Source organism: Aquarana catesbeiana, linkage group LG08, assembly GCF_042186555.1.
Source record: "Aquarana catesbeiana isolate 2022-GZ linkage group LG08, ASM4218655v1, whole genome shotgun sequence".
Classification (NCBI taxonomy): Eukaryota; Metazoa; Chordata; class Amphibia; order Anura; family Ranidae; genus Aquarana; species Aquarana catesbeiana.
This window is the reverse complement of record NC_133331.1, coordinates 195,513,541-195,532,650: the sequence shown is the minus strand read 5'-3', so window position 1 is coordinate 195,532,650 and position 19,110 is coordinate 195,513,541. Positions and strand designations below refer to the sequence as shown.

Below are 19,110 nucleotides of genomic sequence, written 5' to 3'. Positions count from 1 at the left end.
ACCAAGCTGCAAATCTCAGGACACCCTTGCGAGCCTCATTACTTTGAATGGCACACAAAAAATGGCGCTATTGTCGCCCAACGAATCACAGTAAAATCGTGCAAACAGAATTGCAGGTCGCCTGTCGAACACCAAAAAAAAAAAAAAAAAAAAAAAAAAAAAAGGGTTCTTGTCCTGACTGACGTCCTTCAAGACATGTTGTGCGGTGTAAATAGGAAGTGTCGGTTATCCGCATTCCTCCACTTGCGCTGACAGCGCGTGAGTAGAGGAGAGCTGACAAGTGGCTCTCCTGACCGGGGGGGGGGGGTGCAGTGTTCTGCACTGATAACGCAGTCCCATCGGCAACGCCCACCAGAGCCGCCCCATCAGTGAAGGATAAATATATATACTGTAACAAAAAAACATTAACATTTTCGGTCTTTTTTTGTTTTGCAAAAATAAAAAATACTCAATAGTGATTAAATACAGCCAAAAGAACGCTCTGTGTCAAACAAAAATTTAACTTGGGTACAGCATTGCATAACGTGCAATTGTCATTTATTCAGTGCTGAAAATTGGCCTGGGCAGGAAAGGGGGTGAAAGTGCCCAGTATTGAAGTGGTTAATGATGTGGCTTTAATTGCTGAAGTAGCTTCACAACACACACACCAACTAAAAAGTGGCTTGGTAAGCTACAAAACATTTTCAACATTACAGAAAGTCTATTTGAATTTGACTAACAACAAACTGTATATACATCTTGCGTCTTTGGGCACAGGAAACATACTGATTTTCAGGAGGAATTCTAAGCAAATACTGTAGAAGTTTCAGAATACTGACTAGGCTCAATTAACATTTATCTTCCTAATGAACAAAAAAAAAAAGAAAACGTATTTTTGAGTTCAGGTTTATAAAATAACTTTCAACTGGACCACAAAGCAGATATCCATTTCTTTAGTGCAAATGTGTACAGAGCAATCTGCAGCACCTAAGGCTACTTTCACAATGAGGCGCTTTACAGGAGCTACAGCGCTAAAAATAGCACCTGTAAAGCGTCTCTCCTGTCTCTCCAGTGTGAAAGCCTGAGTGCTTTCACACTGGAGCGCTGCGCTTGCAGGACGGTAAAAAAAGTCCTGCAAGCCGCATCTTTGGAGCGCTGTAGGATTAGGGTATTCACCGCTCCTAAAGTGCTCCTTCCCAATGAAAATAATGGGGCAGCGCCACTAAACCACCGCTGCAGTAGTGTTATGCGGGCGGTTTTAACCCTTTTTCGGCCGCTAGCGGGCTTAAAACCGCCCCGCTAGCGGCCGAATAGCACTGCTAAATAAATAACACCCCAATCTGAAAGTAGCCCAAGAATGAATCAATTTAGCAGCAACAATAGTAGACTTTTCTTAAGGTGCATCTTACAGAGTTGGATATTTAACCTGAGAAGGCACATACACCTAATATTTGCATGCATGTTCCAGGTCAGTGGCTGACACAAAAAAGTTAAAGAGTAGAGGGCAACAAACCTGAATACTGCATCTTAGATAAGAAGGCAGCAGTAGTAGAGACTAAATTCCTGCCCTTGTTGGTTTTAGAAGAGAAGTATGGGTCTTCTTTTTATTGTAGAATCATACCCATCTAGGTGGATGATGCTGCTTCTGTCCCCCAGCACCTCTACGACCCCTTTCACACTGAGGCGTTTTTCAGGCGCTAAAAGGCAAAAATAGAGCCTGTAAAGTGCCTGAAAAATGCCTCCCCTGCAGTCCCATTGTGAGAGCCTGAGAGCTTTCACACTGGAGCGGTGCACTTGCAGGACGTTAGAAAAAGTCCTGCAAGCAGCATCTTTGGAGCTGTTTAGGAGCAGTGAATACATCGCTCCTCCACCCCCACTGAAATGAATGGGCACCGCTGCCAAAACACCTGCAAAGCACTTCGGCAGTGGCGCATTTAACCCTTTTTTCGGGCTTCTAGCGGGGGTTAAAAGTGCCCTGCTAGTGGCGGAAAAGCACCGCTAAAACTAGCTGCGCTTTATCGCCAACGCAGAGCAGTGCCAGTGTGAAAGGGGTCCAAGACTGAGCGATCAAACACCGATGATCTCTCAGTTAGAGCTCCCTGTGGGGACTGTCAGTCCCCAGCTCATTGGAGTGCTGATCTGTGGAGGGGACGGGAGCGAGCCACTCAGGCTCTCAGCGGCTTGCTGAGAGGCTGAGCTGGGTGCCGGTCCAGGCATGTGGGCAGATCCCAACCATATGGTCGTGAACCTACCTGAGCCTGGACTGACTGATGTCAGCCACAACGACCTTCAGCCTGCTGAAAACAGGTCAAAGGAGTCAGAACGAACTGCACTCCTGTGATTCACAGAAGAAACAAGCTTTGGCTGTACTTTTCCTTTAAGCAGAGAACATAGCATTTGTTCTATATTTTGGGAGAAAGTCAAGGAAAATTATAACCTAAAAAGAGAATCAAGGCAATATACATGTTTTGTTATGTATAAAACACGTAACACGGATTATGGGGCCAAGCCAGTATGACCCTAATGACTTCCTTTATTATTGATATCCCATTTGTATTTGTTGGGGGGGGGGGTGGGTGAAACACTCTCATACACCATCCTGGGCTACAATAAAACCCCACAGCACCTTCTATAATAAGGCAGCTGTGCCATTTAGGGAAAAAATGCAGACAAAATGAAAGGATATTATGAAATGTATACAGGCAGCTTTTGTTAATTTCCACAAGCTACAGACACCTCAGACAGTAAAACAAAAAGGGAAAAACAAAACTCTTCCCAAGTAACTGGCTAGACTGCAGGGGAGGCACTGGAAATAATTAATCTGAGTGTTAAAACCAGGATGACATAGATGATTTCTTTAGGCGTTGTCAAAGGCCACACTGCATTAAAAGTGTTATTAAATCCAGGACCCTGCATTCACTATATCTTGTCTCCCACAGAATAGGGAAATGCTATTATTTTAGTAAATATAAACTGCTAAATACCTTTTCTCATAAGCAAAATATAGCAGTCTTGTGACTTCTATTGGTGTCTGGCAAAGCACTGGTTAAAGCTTGTAGGAGGAGTTTTCTGAAAGACCTAGGAGACTGCAAGACCCCTGACCCTCTAGACTGTGCTAATCAGCCCTGCAAACTGAGCATGTGCAGCCTGACTCCATAGACTCTGTTATCAGGAAATTCCTAGGATTTGTTCAAGTTGATTGTTTAAAATCACTTTAAGTCAGTTGTGATTTTATGAAAAATACTTTCTAACTAGCTCACCAATGTGTCTGCGTGCTAGTCTATAGGAAACCCCTGCATACCACCACTTAGAACCAATCTGGTTTCTAAAGATATTGCAGAGTGCCCCTTAGTGTAACAAACCTTGCTTATGGTTTGGAGAGGAGGTCAAAGAAGGTGACCTCTTTAGTGTGCCAATGTTCCTTCATTGTGCAACCACTTTTTGCCAAGCTGTACGATTTGGCTAGTGTCAGTGAGGGTTGTCTAAATAAGAGACATAGGACAAAACAAAATGTACATTTATGGAAGGAATTTTCAAATGGCAAATCTAGCAGTAGGCCTACACACGCTTTAAAATAATAGTTGAAAGATGTAGGTAAACGTTTGACCAAGAAAACCAACCACTCTCTAGAATGCATTGGCAAATTAAGCATTAGGTACAATATGTATTCATAAAAAGCACATAGCGCTGATGGCACATATGTGTAGATCAAAAATACAGATATTTGTATAAGTACAGGGCCAGAATGCCAGCGCTTACAGATGCTCCAATACTGTATTTGCTTAAAACAACACTCAGGGGCAGGGATACAGCAGTAAAAGGAAATGCGTTGCACAACTCGAAAGAGAGAAAGAGAGAAAGAGAAAGAAAGAAAAAAAATTACAAACAGATGGAGATACCCACCGACTTTCCACAGCTGTGCGTTCACATAACACTTAACAGGCAAGGCCAAGGTTCACAAACTGCTCTCCAAAACAAGTTACTGTAATTGTAAAGCTGATCTCCAGAATTATCTTCACTTTAAAGTCCATGGCCACTATAAGCTCCAGAAAAAAAATCTAGATAAAAAACGCTCATAAGGCTCTATGCACACTATTGTTTTTTTAGAAGCTCAAAAAAAAACTAACATTTTTAAAAAATGAAAAATAAAAAAACACGCTGGATGAAAAATGCTAATAGCATTTTTGTGCCAGCTTGTAGTAGCGTTTTAGTAGCTTTTAAAAAATGCCTAGGGGCCTTAGGCCCTATTCACACCTGTGGACCGTTAATTTCATCAGTTCAGTCACGTTTTTTCAAAGAAAAAAAATTGGTGAAGTTTACATCAGCTGCTCATCAGTTTTTTTTAACCACTCGCCGACCGCCTCACGCCGATGTACATCGGCAGAATGGTGCCCGAGGCAGTCGGCTAGTGTCTGGGAGCGATCAGACGTGAGGGGGAGACCATCCATTCGTGGCCCCCCCCCTCGCGATCAATCCCAGCCAATCAGATCATTCTTCTGCTGCTGTATGCTAAACAGCAGCAAAGGAAATTATGTCATCTCTCCTCGGCATTTTCCGTGCCGGCGCCGAGGAGAGAAGACTGGAATGTGAGTGCACCAACACAACACACTCAGTAGAACATGCCAGGCACACATTACACCCCTAATCACCCCTCCCCCCCCCCCATCACACTGACACCAAGCAGTTTTTTTTTTCTGATTACTGCATGGTGTCAGTTTGTGACAGTTAGTGTGGTAGGGCAGTTAGTGGTAGCCCCCTTTAGGTCTAGGATACCCCCCCTAACCCCCCCCTAATAAAGTTTTAACCCCTTGATCACCCCCCCCAATCGCCAGTGTCACTAAGCGATCATTTTTCTGATCGCTGTAAATGTTTTAACCCCTTGATTGCCCCCTAGTTAACCCTTTCACCACTGATCACCGTATAACTGTTACAGGTGACGCTGGTTAGTTCATTTATTTTTTATAGTGTCAGGGCACCCGCCGTTTATTACCGAATAAAGGTTTAGCCCCCGATCGCCCAGCGGTGATATGCGTCGCCCCAGGCAGCGTCAGATTAGCGCCAGTACCGCTAACACCCACGCACCGTACACCTCCATTAGTGGTATAGTATCTGAACGGATCAATATCTGATCCGATCAGATCTATACTAGCGTTCCCAGCAGTTTAGGGTTCCCAAAACGCATTGTTAGCGGGATCAGCCCAGATACCTGCTAGCACCTGCGTTTTGCCCCTCCGCCCGGCTTAGCCCACCCAAGTGCAGTATCGATCGATCACTGTCACTTACAAAACACATAACTGCAGCGTTCGCAGAGTCAGGCCTGATCCCTGCGATCGCTAACAGTTTTTTTGGTAGCGTTTTGGTGAACTGGCAAGCACCAGTGGCCTAGTACACCCCGGTCGTAGTCAAACCAGCACTGCAGTAACACTTGGTGACGTGGCGAGTCCCATACGTGCAGTTCAAGCTGGTGAGGTGGAAAGCACAAGTAGTGTCCCGCTGCCACTAAGAAGAAGATAAACACAGGCCCGTCGGGCCCATAATGCCCTTCCTGCTGCATTCGCCAATCCTAATTGGGAACCCACCACTTCTGCAGCGCCCGTTCTTCCCCCATTCACATCCCCAACCAAATGTAGTCAGCTGCATGAGGCATTTTTATGTCCTCCCGAGTACCCCTACCCAACGAACCCCCCCCCCAAAAAAGATGTCATGTCTACAGCATGCGCGGATATAGGCGTGACACCCGCTATTATTGTCCCTCCTGTCCTGACAATCCTGGTCTTTGCATTGGTGAATGTTTTGAACGCTACCATGCATTAGTTAAGTATTAGCGTAGGGTACAGCATTGCAGACTAGGCACACTTTCACAGGGTCTCCCAAGATGCCATCGCATTTTGAGAGACGCGAACCTGGAACCGGTTACAGTTATAAAAGTTTTTTTTTTTTTGTAACTAAAAGTGTGTGTAAAACACACACACAAAAAAAAAAAAAAAAAAAAAAAAAAAAAACAGTTGTCATTTTATTGTTCTCGCTCTCTCTATTGTTCTGCTTTTTTACTGTATTCTATTCTGCAATGTTTTATTGTTATGTTTTATCATGTTTGCTTTTCAGGTATGTAATTTTTTATACTTTACCGTTTACTGTGTTTTATTATTAACCTTTTTTTGTCTTCAGGTACGCAATTCACGACTTTGAGTAGTTAGACCAGAATGATGCCTGCAGGTTTAGGTATCATCTTGGTATCATTTTTTTCAGCCGGCGGTCGGCTTTAATGTAAAAGCCATCCTAGCGGCTAATTAGCCTCTAGACTGCTTTTACAGCACCGTCTTACGTGTTTTTCTCTGGCTCTCCTGTCTCAACAGGGAACCTGAGAATGCAGCCAGTGATGCAGCCAGCTGACCATAGAGCTGATCAGAGACCAGAGTGGCTCCAAACAGCTCTATGGCCTAAGAAACCGGAAGCTACGAGCATTTCATGAATTAGATTTCGCCGGATATAAACAGCACCATTGGGAAATTGGGAAAGCATTTTATCACACCGATCTTGGTGTGGTCAGATGCTTTGAGGGTAGAGGAGAGAGCTAGGATCTAATACACCCCAATTTTTTTTTTTTTTTTTTTGAAAAAAGGGGAGTACCTGTCACTACCTATTGCCATCATAGAGGATATGTACATTCCCTGGGATAACAAAATGATTAAAAAAAAAAAAAAAAAAAAAAAAAAAAAATCAATAAAATGAAAGGAACAGTTTAAAAATAAGAAAAAAAAAAAAAAGCCAAAAGCACCCCGTCCCCCCCCCTGCTCTCGCGCTAAGGCGAACGCAAGCGTCGGTCTGGCGTCAAATGTAAACAGCAATTGCACCATGCATGTGAGGTATCACCGCGAAGGTCAGATCGAGGGCAGTAATTTTAGCAGTAGACCTCCTCTGTAAATCTAAAGTGGTAACCTGTAAAGGCTTTTAAAAAAGTATTTATTTTGTTGCCACTGCACATTTGTGCGCAATTTTAAAGCATGTCATGTTTGGTATCCATGTACTCGGCCTAAGATCATCTTTTTTATTTCATCAAACATTTGGGCAATATAGTGTGTTTTAGTGCATTAAAATAAGTATGTTTTTTAAACAAAAAGTGTCAGAAAGGGCTTTGTCTTCAAGTGGTTAGAAGAGTGGGTGATGTGTGACATAAGCTTCTAAATGTTGTGCATAAAATGCCAGGACAGTTCAAAACCCCCCCCAAAATGACCCCATTTTGGAAAGTAGACACTATTTGCTGAGAGGCATGTCGAGTCCATGGAATATTTTATATTGTGACACAAGTTGCGGGAAAAAGACAAATTTTTTTTTTTGCACAAAGTTGTAACTAAATGATATATTGCTCAAACATGCCATGGGAATATGTGAAATTACACCCCAAAATACATTCTGTTGCTTCTCCTGAGTATGGGGATACCACATGTGCGAGACTTTTTGGGAACCTAGCCGCACACGGGACCCCGAAAACCAAGCACCGCCTTCAGGCTTTCTAAGGGCGTAAATTTTTAATTTCACTCTTCACTGCCTATCACAGTTTCGGAGGCCATGGAATGCCCAGGTGGCACAAACCCCCCCCAAATGACCCAATTTTGGAAAGTAGACACCCCAAGCTATTTGCTGAGAGGTATAGTGAGTATTTTGCAGACCTCATTTTTTGTCACAAAGTTTTTTTTTTTTTTTTTTTCAATTTTCAAAAAAGTTTTTTTGTCTTCATTTTCAAAAACAAATGAGAAAATACTCACCATGCCTCTCAGCAAATAGCTTGGGGTGTCTACTTTCCAAAATGGGGTCATTTGCAGGGGGGGGGGGGGTTGTGCCATCTGGGCATTTTATGGCCTTCAAAACTGTGATAGGTAGTGAGGAGTGAAATAAAAAATTTACACCCTTAGAAATCCCGAAGGCGGTGATTGGTTTTCGGGGCCCCGTACACGGCTAAGCTCCCAAAAAGTCCCACACATGTGGTATCCCTGTACTCAGGAGAAGCAGCTGAATGTATTTTGGGGTGCAATTCCACAAATGCCCATGGCCTGTGTGAGCAATATATCATTTAGTGACAACGTTTTCACATTTTTTTTTTTTTTGTCATTAATCACTTGGGACAAAAAAAAAAAAAAAATATATTCAATGGGCTCAACATGCCTCTTAGCAATTTCCTTGGGGTGTCTACTTTCCAAAATGGGGTCATTTGGGGGGGGGGGGGGTTTGTACTGCCCTGCCATTTTAGCACCTCAAGAAATGACATAGGCAGTCATAAACTAAAAGCTGTGTAAATTACAGAAAATGTACCCTAGTTTGTAGACGCTATAACTTTTGCGCAAACCAATATATGCTTATTGACATTTTTTTTTTACCAAAGACATGTGGCCGAATACATTTTGGCCTAAAAGTATGACTAAAATTGAGTTTATTGGATTTTTTTTATAACAAAAAGTAGAAAATATCATTTATTTTCAAAATTTTCGGTCTTTTTCCGTTTATAGCGCAAAAAATAAAAACCGCAGAGGTGATCAAACAACATCAAAAAGAAAGCTCTATTTGTGGGAAGAAAAGGAAGCAAATTCCATTTGGGTACAGCATTGCATGACCGCGCAATTAGCAGTTAAAGCGACGCAGTGCCAAATTGTAAAAAGTGCTCTGGTCAGGAAGGGGGTAAATCCTTCCGGGGCTGAAGTGGTTAACATCCACGATCACTGCAAAAATGGACTGTCTGTTTACATCCGTTTTTCATCCATTGAGTTTTTAGCAGAACAAGAATAGTGCTTTGATCCGTTTTAAAAAACGATGTTGACAAATGCAGATGTAAACTGATGTCGGTTTTTCATCAAATCGAGGGATGAAAAACCGTCCACATTTGTTTTTTTCAGTACATATACACTACAATAAAAAGGAGCATGTAACTGCAATGACACAGAAAACTTTTCTGTGTCAGGTCTTACTGCGCTCCAGGGCTGTGTGAAATTACGCAACGTTTGCCTAATATCGCACCACTCTAGATGGCCTTGCGCTTCTGTAGTGTCACTTTGTACACTTCAAATAAAGATCAGTCAAAAAAAAAGGGAATTGGCAAAAAGGCAATTGTTTTAGTTTTGGAGATTTACAATCATCTACTGTAAATCTCCAAAATAATGCCATGGCTTTTGGCAGAATTTTTCATTGCACACTGTAAAAGTGGATCTTCTCAAAGTGGAAGCCAAAAACAAGCAACTTTTGCTGTTCAAAATAGGTTTCAAGTAACCAGGGAAGAACAGGATACTTATTCAACAGTGAGCCAGTAGGACCAGAGTTATCATTAGCAAAGAGTTGGCATTCTCCACACTAGACTGTAAAGTTGGATTAGCAATACTGCTCTTGCCAACCATCCACAAGAAAAGGTTATTCTTGGAAAAAGGTAAAGTGTGCGCAAATACCAACAATTTACTCATTTGCTTCTTTTTGGTTGATCGTGGAAAGTTATATTTGTCAAATGAAAAAAATATAGGTTTTTTGTACTCCCTGTACAAGACAGGAAACTATATACTGTCAGATTATACTGCTGTCTACAGGATTGTACATTGCTCCTCCCAGCATGCCTTAGTTTTGTGGCAAGCAGTACAAAGACCAAGTTTAAACATATAGGTGTGGGACCCGGGCTCCTTAATGCAGTGGTTCTCAACCTCAGTCCTCAGGTACCCCCAACGGGCCACGTTTTCAGGTTCTTTTACTTTGCCATTGATATTGATTTAAAGCAGCTGTGCATAGTATTGATCAGAGCTATTTTATCTAAAGGAGAAGTTCCCAAAACATGGCCAGTTGGGGGTACTTAAGGACTGAGGTTGAGAACCACTGCCATAATGGACTAATGGCAACACAAAGCACAAAAGCACAATACTAAAAGGCCCAACAACATAACAAAACACTGGGGACTGCCTGCAGCTCAATGGGCTGTCTGAAGGACCTTTGCAGAATGTGAGAACAGAAAACCAGGAGCATTCTTGCAAATCTGACATACAGTAGCCTGATGTCAAACAGCGCAAGAGACACTTCTGAGCTAAAGTATCAATGCAAAGACAACCAGCCTGCCTGAAATTCCACAACATTGATTGGGTGATGAGACTGCTCCAACATCTAAATACCTTGCACCAACAAAGTACCCAGGACTCCACCTCAGCCTGACAGCATGGCATTCTTTGTTAGGATCTTACAGAAGACAGGAAAAAAAATAAATGGACTCCAAAGTTGGATTCCAGAGCTAGCAAGCCTGGGAAAACCTGGTCTTTGGCGTCAAATCACCAAGGACTGGACTGACCTGTCCCACAACAATAAAATGCTGTGTTGTAGGGGTTTGGTGAGAAATTGAACTAACAGGGCTACCTCAAAAAGAATCCTACCTTTAGCCCCAAGACTTTGATGCAGAAGTTAAGATTCAGGTGACCCAAGGACTAAAAAGAGTACAAGTCTGGGAATGGAGAAACTCTGGCTTGAGCTGCATATGTGGCTAGACCAAGATATTTCAACAGATGTGTCAGCTCCAGTGCTGATTTCAGGATCCTACCAGCAAGGTCTGGATGTTAAAGGCTAGGTTGTCCTGTGCCGACTGTTCCTTCAGCAGGTGGTGATCTACAGAATCCAAAATGGGCCAGGAGCACATCTAATACCGGGGCCAGAACATTGGTGAGTTTAGAAAAAGTTTAAAAAAAAAAAAACCCAGGACATGGGAGGTACAATGCATCCTCATTTTTTTCAAAGCATTGATTTGGGCTCAGAAATTCAGATTGGAATAAACCAGTTATGTCACAGCCTCCCTCAATCAAGGAGATGTTCAAGGAGGCCTCTGTGGACATCAGACACTGATGTCCAGAGGCCTCCTTGATTGAAGGAGGCTGTGACATATCTGGTTGGTTTTTATCTGAATTTCTGGGCCCAAATTAAAAGGGCTTTGAAACCCAAAAGCAAACATTGCTGCCAGTTCTTAGATATGGTGGCAGTAAACGCTTTCTTTTTTAGACTCTTTCACTCTCCTACAAAACGTAGCAGTTAAAAGGGTTGAGAGTGAGACAGACCATATACCACTAAAAGGGGGTGCTTACAATGATCAGCATTTATGTAAAATATTTATCCCAAAACAAAAACAAACGATTGCTGTAACTGCAGTGTGATCTGGAGTTCAGCTTCAGTTTGTTAGTCAAAAAAAAAAAAAAGTATGTATTCACCAAAGGATATACAAATATCTTAAAGCTGCAGCTACTATCTTAAGGGATACCAATTGACATGCTTAATGATATGAATAGGTATAATAGAGCCATGTCAATATACATCAGATTGTGTTATTAGGCGATAGTGCTGTCACATACTTTCTCATACTCAATTTTGTTGTCTTTGTTTGAATCTACTAGCCCATTTACATCCACACTCCCCTCCCCCCAGATTGTCAATGCCGTTGTCCCCTGTGATCCTTCATCCAGGAGTGAGGGTGCTCTAAAACAGGTGTCAGCTGTACCTGGACTACAAAACTGGTTGAATACAATTACAAATCCTTAACGGGTGCGATATTTTAGATAACTTGATAATAATTGACAAAACTGGAGCTCAGTTTTAATAGCCAGCAACCTTTACAGATGTTATGAAAAGTGTATATAACCTCAGAGCACTTCCAATATGCATCCCTATGTAAAAGGACACATACAACGGTCTATTACTTAATTATATAAATGTCACAACACATGTGGAAATTTAGCTCCATTTACAATGTGTATAGCTCGTTGCTTCTGCGTTCATGTCTATATATCTACTCAGTTTACCTTTAAGCTAAGTTTTATATAAAATCGCAGTCCAATTCTGCAAGCTTTCTCCAATGCATCCATTTAGGTTTGCAGTCTCTGCATAAACTTGCTCTCAAAAAAACAAAAAAAACAAAAAGAAGAAAACCCCCCAAAAAACTAGTGGGTTCTGAAAGGAGTTTTTCAGCTGGAAAAACCGCTCCAACGTCAAAAAATGCTGATAAACATGGCTCACCATCGTTTAACATTTTTGATCCATTGAAAAAAAAAAAAAAAAAAAACACTAAACGTGGAAAGAATGCTAAAAAACGCTATTGCAAAAAACGTTGAACAAAAACTTTGAAACTCACTGCAAAGCTACTGGGGTTTTTTAGAACGTTATTTTAATGTCCAGTGTGCATGAAGCTCATCTTCCTAATACTAAAAAAAAAAAAAAAAAAAAAAAAAAAAAAAATAATCCCATAAAACAAGTTTTACATTATTCTGCATATACTAAATTAGTCAAATGGATAAACAACCCCATGACTTGGGATTCGAAGCAGTCAACTCTTTTCTTTCCAGGAATCACACAATTCCGGGTACTCAGAAGAGGTTCATTATGGACTTACTGTGGTTTGCCACCAAACACAATTACTTCTGGTACAATGGAGATTATTATCTCCAGAAGAAAGGGGTAGCGATGGGGGCGAAATTTGCTCCCAGCTTGGCCAATATATTTATAGCCAAATGGGAGGAGGATGTCGTCTATGCCTTAGACCCGCCGCAATTGGTGTTGTGGGCTAGGTACATTGACGACATCCTCCTCCTATGGAAAGGGAACATGCAATCTCTTGATGAATTTATTTGCATTTTAAATAACAATCAAATCGGGATAGAGTTAACTTATGAAACCAGTCAGTCGACCATTCATTTTCTGGACCTAGAAATCTCGGTGGTTGACCACCACCTTTCCACCAAGACTTTCTTTAAGGCCACGGATCGGAATGGATACATCCCGACCGACAGCTGCCACCATGCAGCGTGGCTAAAGTCTATTCCCCGAAGTCAGATGTTACGAATCAGACGCAACTGTTCACAACTCACTGACTATTATGATCAAGCCGACACCTTGAAGTCGAGATTTGTGAACAAGGGATATGATGCACTAGAAATAGATAAAGTGATCCACAACGTCTCCTTAATAGATAGGAATTCTCTCATTTCTGAACAATCTAAACCCACTGTAGAAAACAAACATAAATGGTCTTTCATTACGAACTTCTCGATTCAACATAGACAGATCAAGGACATCTTCCATAAGCATTGGAAGGTTTTAAAAAATGACACTGTCCTCGGACCAGTCCTCCCAGAACAAGCAGGAGTAATCTATAGAGGTGCTATGCCCCTGAGGGGACAGATAGCTCCTAATGTAACAGACCCTCCTTCAGTTCCCTCTTTTTTCCAAAATATGAAGGGTTTCTTCCCTTGCCGGAGATGCAAGGTGTGCAAACATAATACACTTAAGCCCCGGAAGATCGACACTTTTGGATCAACCAATACAGGGAGAGAATATTCTGTGAAACACTTTGTCACTTGTTCGACGAGGTATATCGTATATCTCATCACTTGCCCTTGCGGGAAACAGTACGTAGGGCGGACTATCCGTACCTTCGCCGTAAGGGTTAATGAACATATCAAGTCTATTAAAAAGGGACGTACAAATCATAGTGTACCTAATCATTACATCATAATCGGGACCTCACCGGCACCAAATTTCAAATAATAGACAGGTTTACCCCTCATTGGAGAGGTGAATCATGCATACGAGGAGTATCAAGGCTTGAAACTTTCTGGATACACCAATTAAGATGTTTCACGCCACATGGATTAAATGTGGAATGGGACATCAATTCATTTATTAATCAATTGTAGTCATGGCCCCTTTTTGGTCCTCTAGTTCTCTCCATCAATTTCGTCCCCAGCTGTATCTATATCAAGTACAACATTAGCTAACCTAACCTGCCTGATGATACATTTGGGCCTTGTTTATGGCCTACAGTGTTAAGGCGACTTTTAATACTAGATTAGTTCTACTAGATAATTTTTGCTCACTATTAGGTCCTAATTTTTATAATATTTTTTACAACAATTTTAATATTATATTTTATTATACTCTTTATTTTATTTGAATTTTTTTGAATGTACATTTGTATCTGTTACTTTTATTTTTGGTCAGATTCCCAATGTGATCTGTTTTTCAATCAAACGAAATTCGGTTATTTATACAGGTTAATCTGACCGTCTGTCCTTTTTTGGGACAATGGCCTCACATACATTGAGACCTGAGATAGATTTAGATGGACACTATCGTCTTTTTGTCTTATACTTAATACGAGGAATAAGAATATCCATTTGTTATATGGTTGTTCTTGTCTTCTAGTATAGCTACAATACATACTGACTTCCTGATTGGACATCGTATCTTTATTAATGGGATATTTACTTTAATTTTATCAAGTTCATACACTTTCCGTTTCGGCGGACTTCTAAGACTGTCGTACTTGTTTTCATTCATGGGATTCCCTTTTCCGGATGATCTGTTTGGAACGCATGGTGCGCTCCAATAGCCTTTGCGGTGTGCTTACGTGTCTTGGGTGGACGCAATGATGTACGCATAAGGTCACGTCAGACACTATCACGTGATGCCAGTCACGTCCGCGTCATTTACGGTGACGATTCGCATTGGGTGAGTAATAGAGGAAGGCGTCCCTTCACCCTATGAGCGTGCACTTTGAGACGATACTCACATCGAGGCTTGGTCCTTTAGAGGTTGATCTACCACCCGGCATCCCATTGGCGAATCCATCAAACATGTGACCTTGAATGGAACGCACGCTACCAAATCAGGAAGTCAGCGTGCACGTTGCTCTAACAGCTGTACATGGGTGATTATTGAAACATATGTATAAAAGCGTGGTGGTGGCAGGTTGGCATATACCCCAGCAGAAGTCTCTTCAGACGAAACGCGTCGGGTCTCCTTGCTGTACCCAGCCACCCACACCACGCTTATTTTTTTCCCATTTTACCTGAATCGATTCTATTTTAAACAAAGATTTTTATGGATTGTTTTGATGATCGTGAATGATTTAATAAATGCCAATTGAGAAATAATCTTTCGGATTTACACTATGTGGAGGTTCCTTGTCGTTGTTTTTCATATGGTCCATGTATGCTGATAAAAACGGTGATCGTGCAGACCTTCAGGACAAGCTCCGGGCTCCCCATTCAAGGAGGATGTCTTCTGGCGTATAATCCATCTTTATACTGTCATTTGTCATAAGACAGTACAAGCTCGTTTGACTCACCGCCCACGGCTTGTGAGTCCACCGAAGTTGGTAAGAGTATTCTACCTTCCATTTTTGATTTGGAGTCTCTGTATTGTGAGGATATCTGCCTTGGGTCCCCTCTGTTTCAACTTCACTATGCAATATATGGACTATAACAATAAGTCTTTATCATTTATATGGGATTAATACTTCCTTATTATTATTTTGGACAGTTTTCCTATTTCATCACTATCAAAATATGGACTTTTGAGATTATTATTTGTTGATTTACTTTCACTTCATTTTCACTTTTATGTATGTTTGCACTTTTTTCATAAGAAAGAGCACTGTATTTTTTTGATTTAGGTGATGATATTACATTGTTTGTGTACACACATCTAGTTTTGACCTGGCTGAGGTTACGGGCCACTTGAAATGTGGTTTTGCCTCTCCCTGCTCTAAGAACCTTTTTTTTCACTATACTTACCTTAGCGCTACACTTTTTTGTTTATATATACTAAATTAGTCGCCTAAATTGGCAACAAACGCAACCTAAAGCGATATTAGGCCCCTTTCACACGAGGCAGACTCCGCTTCTACGGAGTCCGCCGGCTCAGCTTGATCTCCGGCGGATGACAGGTCCCTCTCTGCTCACTGAGCGGGGAGGGGCTTGTCAGGTGCCGCTAATGCCTATGGAGGGATTGGATGAAAACGGACAGCGTGTCAGTTTTCATCAGATCTCACCCGATCCGATAGCGACAGATCCGGATGTAGGGCCATCTGTCTGCTTTTTGCGGATCGGACCGGGTCGGATGTCAGCGGACATGTCTCCGCTGACATCTGTCGCTCCATAGACTAACATGGAGTGCCCGTTCAGGTCCGCCGTCAAAACTGACAGGCGGACCTGAACGGTCGTGTGAAAGGGGCCTTAAACTCAAACTTAAAATTGCAACTTGCCAATCATTACATTGCAATATTTCTGGGGGCTTTTCTTCCTTCTGTTCTCACCTGGTGATCTGGACAGGGGGGCACCTTTGGACTGCAGTCTTGTCAGTCTGTGGAGTGTTTACATGCACTAGCAGATTTAGATACACTTACAACTGAAACCAAATTTCAGCTCACAATGCAGCTAAAGCAACAATCTTTTTTCTTTTGGGATAAAGGTTTTACATGAATAAAAGCTGATCATTGTAAGCACCCATGTCAGTGTTAAATAGTTTGAACCCTCCAACTGCTGCATCTACATGACAGCCTGTTCGGGAAAATAATATATACTGAAAAACACCCCCACAGCATGGTGCTGCCACCACCATGCTTCACTGTATTTCTCATCATCTTGGAGTCCTTCAGGTGTTTTTATAGCAAACTCCATGGGCTGTCATGTGTCTTGCACTGAGGAGAGGCTTCCGTCGGGCCACTCTGTCATTGAGCCCCGACTGGTGGAGGGCTGCAGTGATTGTTGACTTTCTACCACTTTCTCCCATCTCCCAACTGCATCTCTGGAGCTCAGCCACAGTGATCTTTGGGTTCTTCTTTACCTCTCTCACCAAGGCTCTTCTCCCCCGATAGCTCAGTTTGGTCGGACGGCCAGCTCTAGGAAGGGTTCTGGTCGTCCCAAACGTCTTCCATTTAAGGATTATGGAGGCCACTGTGCTCTTAGGAACCTTAAGTGCAACAGAAATGTTTTGTAACCTTGGCCAGATCTGTGCCTTGCCACAATTCTGTCTCTGAGCTCCTCAGGAAGTTCCTTTTACCTCATGATTCTCATTTGCTCTGACATGCACTGTGAGCTGTAAGGTCTTATATAGACAGGTGTGTGGCTTTCCTAATCAAGTCTAATCAGTATAATCAAACACAGCTGGACTCAAATGAAGGTGTAGAACCATCTCAAGGATGATCAGAAGAAATGGACAGCACCTGAGTTAAATAAATATATGAGTGTCACAGCAAAGGGTCTGAATACTTAGGACCATGTGATAGTTCAGTTTTTCTTTAATAAATCTGCAAAAATGCCAACAATTCTGTGTTTTTCTGTCAATATGGGGTGCTGTGTATACATTGAGGAAAAAAAAAAAAATGAACTTAAATGATTTTAGCAAATGGCTGCAATATAAACAAAGAGTGAAACATTTAAGAGGGTCTGAATACTTTCCGGTGTGTGTTTATAATAAAAAAAAAAAAAAAAACACACACCAGCCATCACATGAAAGGCTCTATGCACACTGGCTTAAAAATCGTTGCTTCTACAAGAGTTTTCTGTTCTGCCTGTAAAAGCAGCTCAATGTTATCCATGCACATTAGAATGATTACAGGCGTATTTTAAGCTCAACGTTTAGAGGCAGGAAAAAATACATTATGTTTGCCTTTGATTGGAGCTTTTGGACACACACAAAAAATAAATAAATAAAGCTCTATATGGGTGTTTTTTTTTCTGCCAAGGGAATGGCCTTTTTTTTCCCTCCCTTTTAAAAAGCCCAGTCTGCATGGAGCCTAAGACTGTATATACTGCACCATAATGGGAGGTTTGCGTTTGGGTTTTTTTACCGCTTTAATAGACACTTATCCCACTCATCAACTTTAGGCCGGCCATACACGGAGCAAATTTCTTTCCTGCAACCACGGGTGAAGACAGGGGAATCCCTCCAGCCAGGTCATTGTCTTTTCCCCTGGCGGGGGGGTTGGGTCGTCCCCTATGGGAGAAGACAGTGATCATTGCAAGCGGCTATAGCAGCCGCTAGGGATAATCGCAAGAGAATACAGCAGGCTGTATTAAAGTTGAGCGATCAACTTGGTACATTCAGCCTGCCCATTATTGGTTTGAACGTGTATGGCTGACCTTAGACATACATACTTTTATAAGGTTATTATGTGAATGCTGTAGCTGAGCAGGAACATAAAGTATTCAAAAAAGCCTTTTGAATTTGGTTGTGGTTTCAAGATAACAGAATATGGTTATAAACCATGACTTGACAAAAAAACAACAAAGATCTTTAAAAGTCCTATCAGATGCTGAATTCCTTTAAAAACAAAAAGAAGGTTCTTGCATATGCAGAGTCATTAGAGGTAACTGCCACAAGTACATTGTAACTGTGTCAATGAATAAGTCAATTGGGCAAAGCAGGTTGGATTGTGTCCCAGAAATAAACCAGCATCGTTCCCTCTAGCAAAGAAATTGGAATTACACTGCAGCCCATAGAGGTAGAGGCCATTAAAACTGACCAACAAGGGTTACAAGCCGCAATTTTCAAAACCCGCCTACTGCCAAATGTCAGGCAGGTTTAAATATGACATTAAGCAACAGTTGAGGAAATTTTAAATATTGACAAATGCCAGAGTTCATTTTCTCTGTACACAAAGCTGACAAATCCCAAAGCCTGGTGAAAGCCATGGGAAGACAACAGGTGGGTGTCCAGCAGCAGAACACATTGTGACATTGGTAAGATATGTCGGGGACATTAAACACATTTCACCAGATCACCTACAAATCACAATTATGTTTAAACCCAGATGGTCAGAAATTCAGTATTCCATGTCAGCTGTTCACATTATAGAAGCAGTTTGCTTGCAGAATTCAGACTTCATACAACACGAGAACAAACACCTGCAAAAATAACGTGTGCTCCATGGCTACCTGAGGCAGAGGGGTCTACCAGAAGGATGCATGTGTATGGAAAAGTTGTCCACATCAGCAGAGATGACAGAGCAGACAGGCGAGTTAGTGACAATGGTTGACAGGTAAACACAGAAGAGGAGGTTACCTCAAGGCTGGCATGGTGACACAGAGCTGAGGCGATCACAAGTGCTGAGATGCCCGGGGCCGATCCTTGACACTCCTGTGTGTGTGTAATACTAGAGCAGCGTGCTTCCAGCCCAGCCGAGCTATCATTCCACCATGAACCGGAAGCTCCGCCCAGCCGTGCAGCGATTGGCTAAAGCGCGCCAGAGTGTTCCGAGACCATATGGCCAGCCAGCCTCGAGCTCTGCCCGCTACACACCCAGCTCCCAAATCCTTATCATCTTATCGCCTCCTACACTGAGAACCACAT

At 42.0% G+C, this 19,110-nt stretch overlaps 1 protein-coding gene across 5 annotated transcripts in view; it reads right to left on the bottom strand.

The window, feature by feature from the left end:
* Positions 1-19,110, bottom strand: part of ADK (adenosine kinase) — a 315,535-nt gene that overhangs the window by 255,970 nt on the left and 40,455 nt on the right. Inside the window, exon 1 of one of the 5 annotated variants that reach the window (XM_073596764.1) lies at positions 18,823-18,978. The exons of 2 other annotated variants lie outside the window; for them this stretch is intronic. In XM_073596764.1, coding sequence (XP_073452865.1) covers positions 18,823-18,836 — 14 coding nt within the window. In that variant the 5' untranslated portion in view covers positions 18,837-18,978. Of the gene's footprint in view, positions 1-18,695; positions 18,743-18,822; positions 18,979-19,110 lie in introns of those variants that run through there. 2 more of the 5 variants (XM_073596765.1, XM_073596762.1) reach the window with 2 other exon arrangements.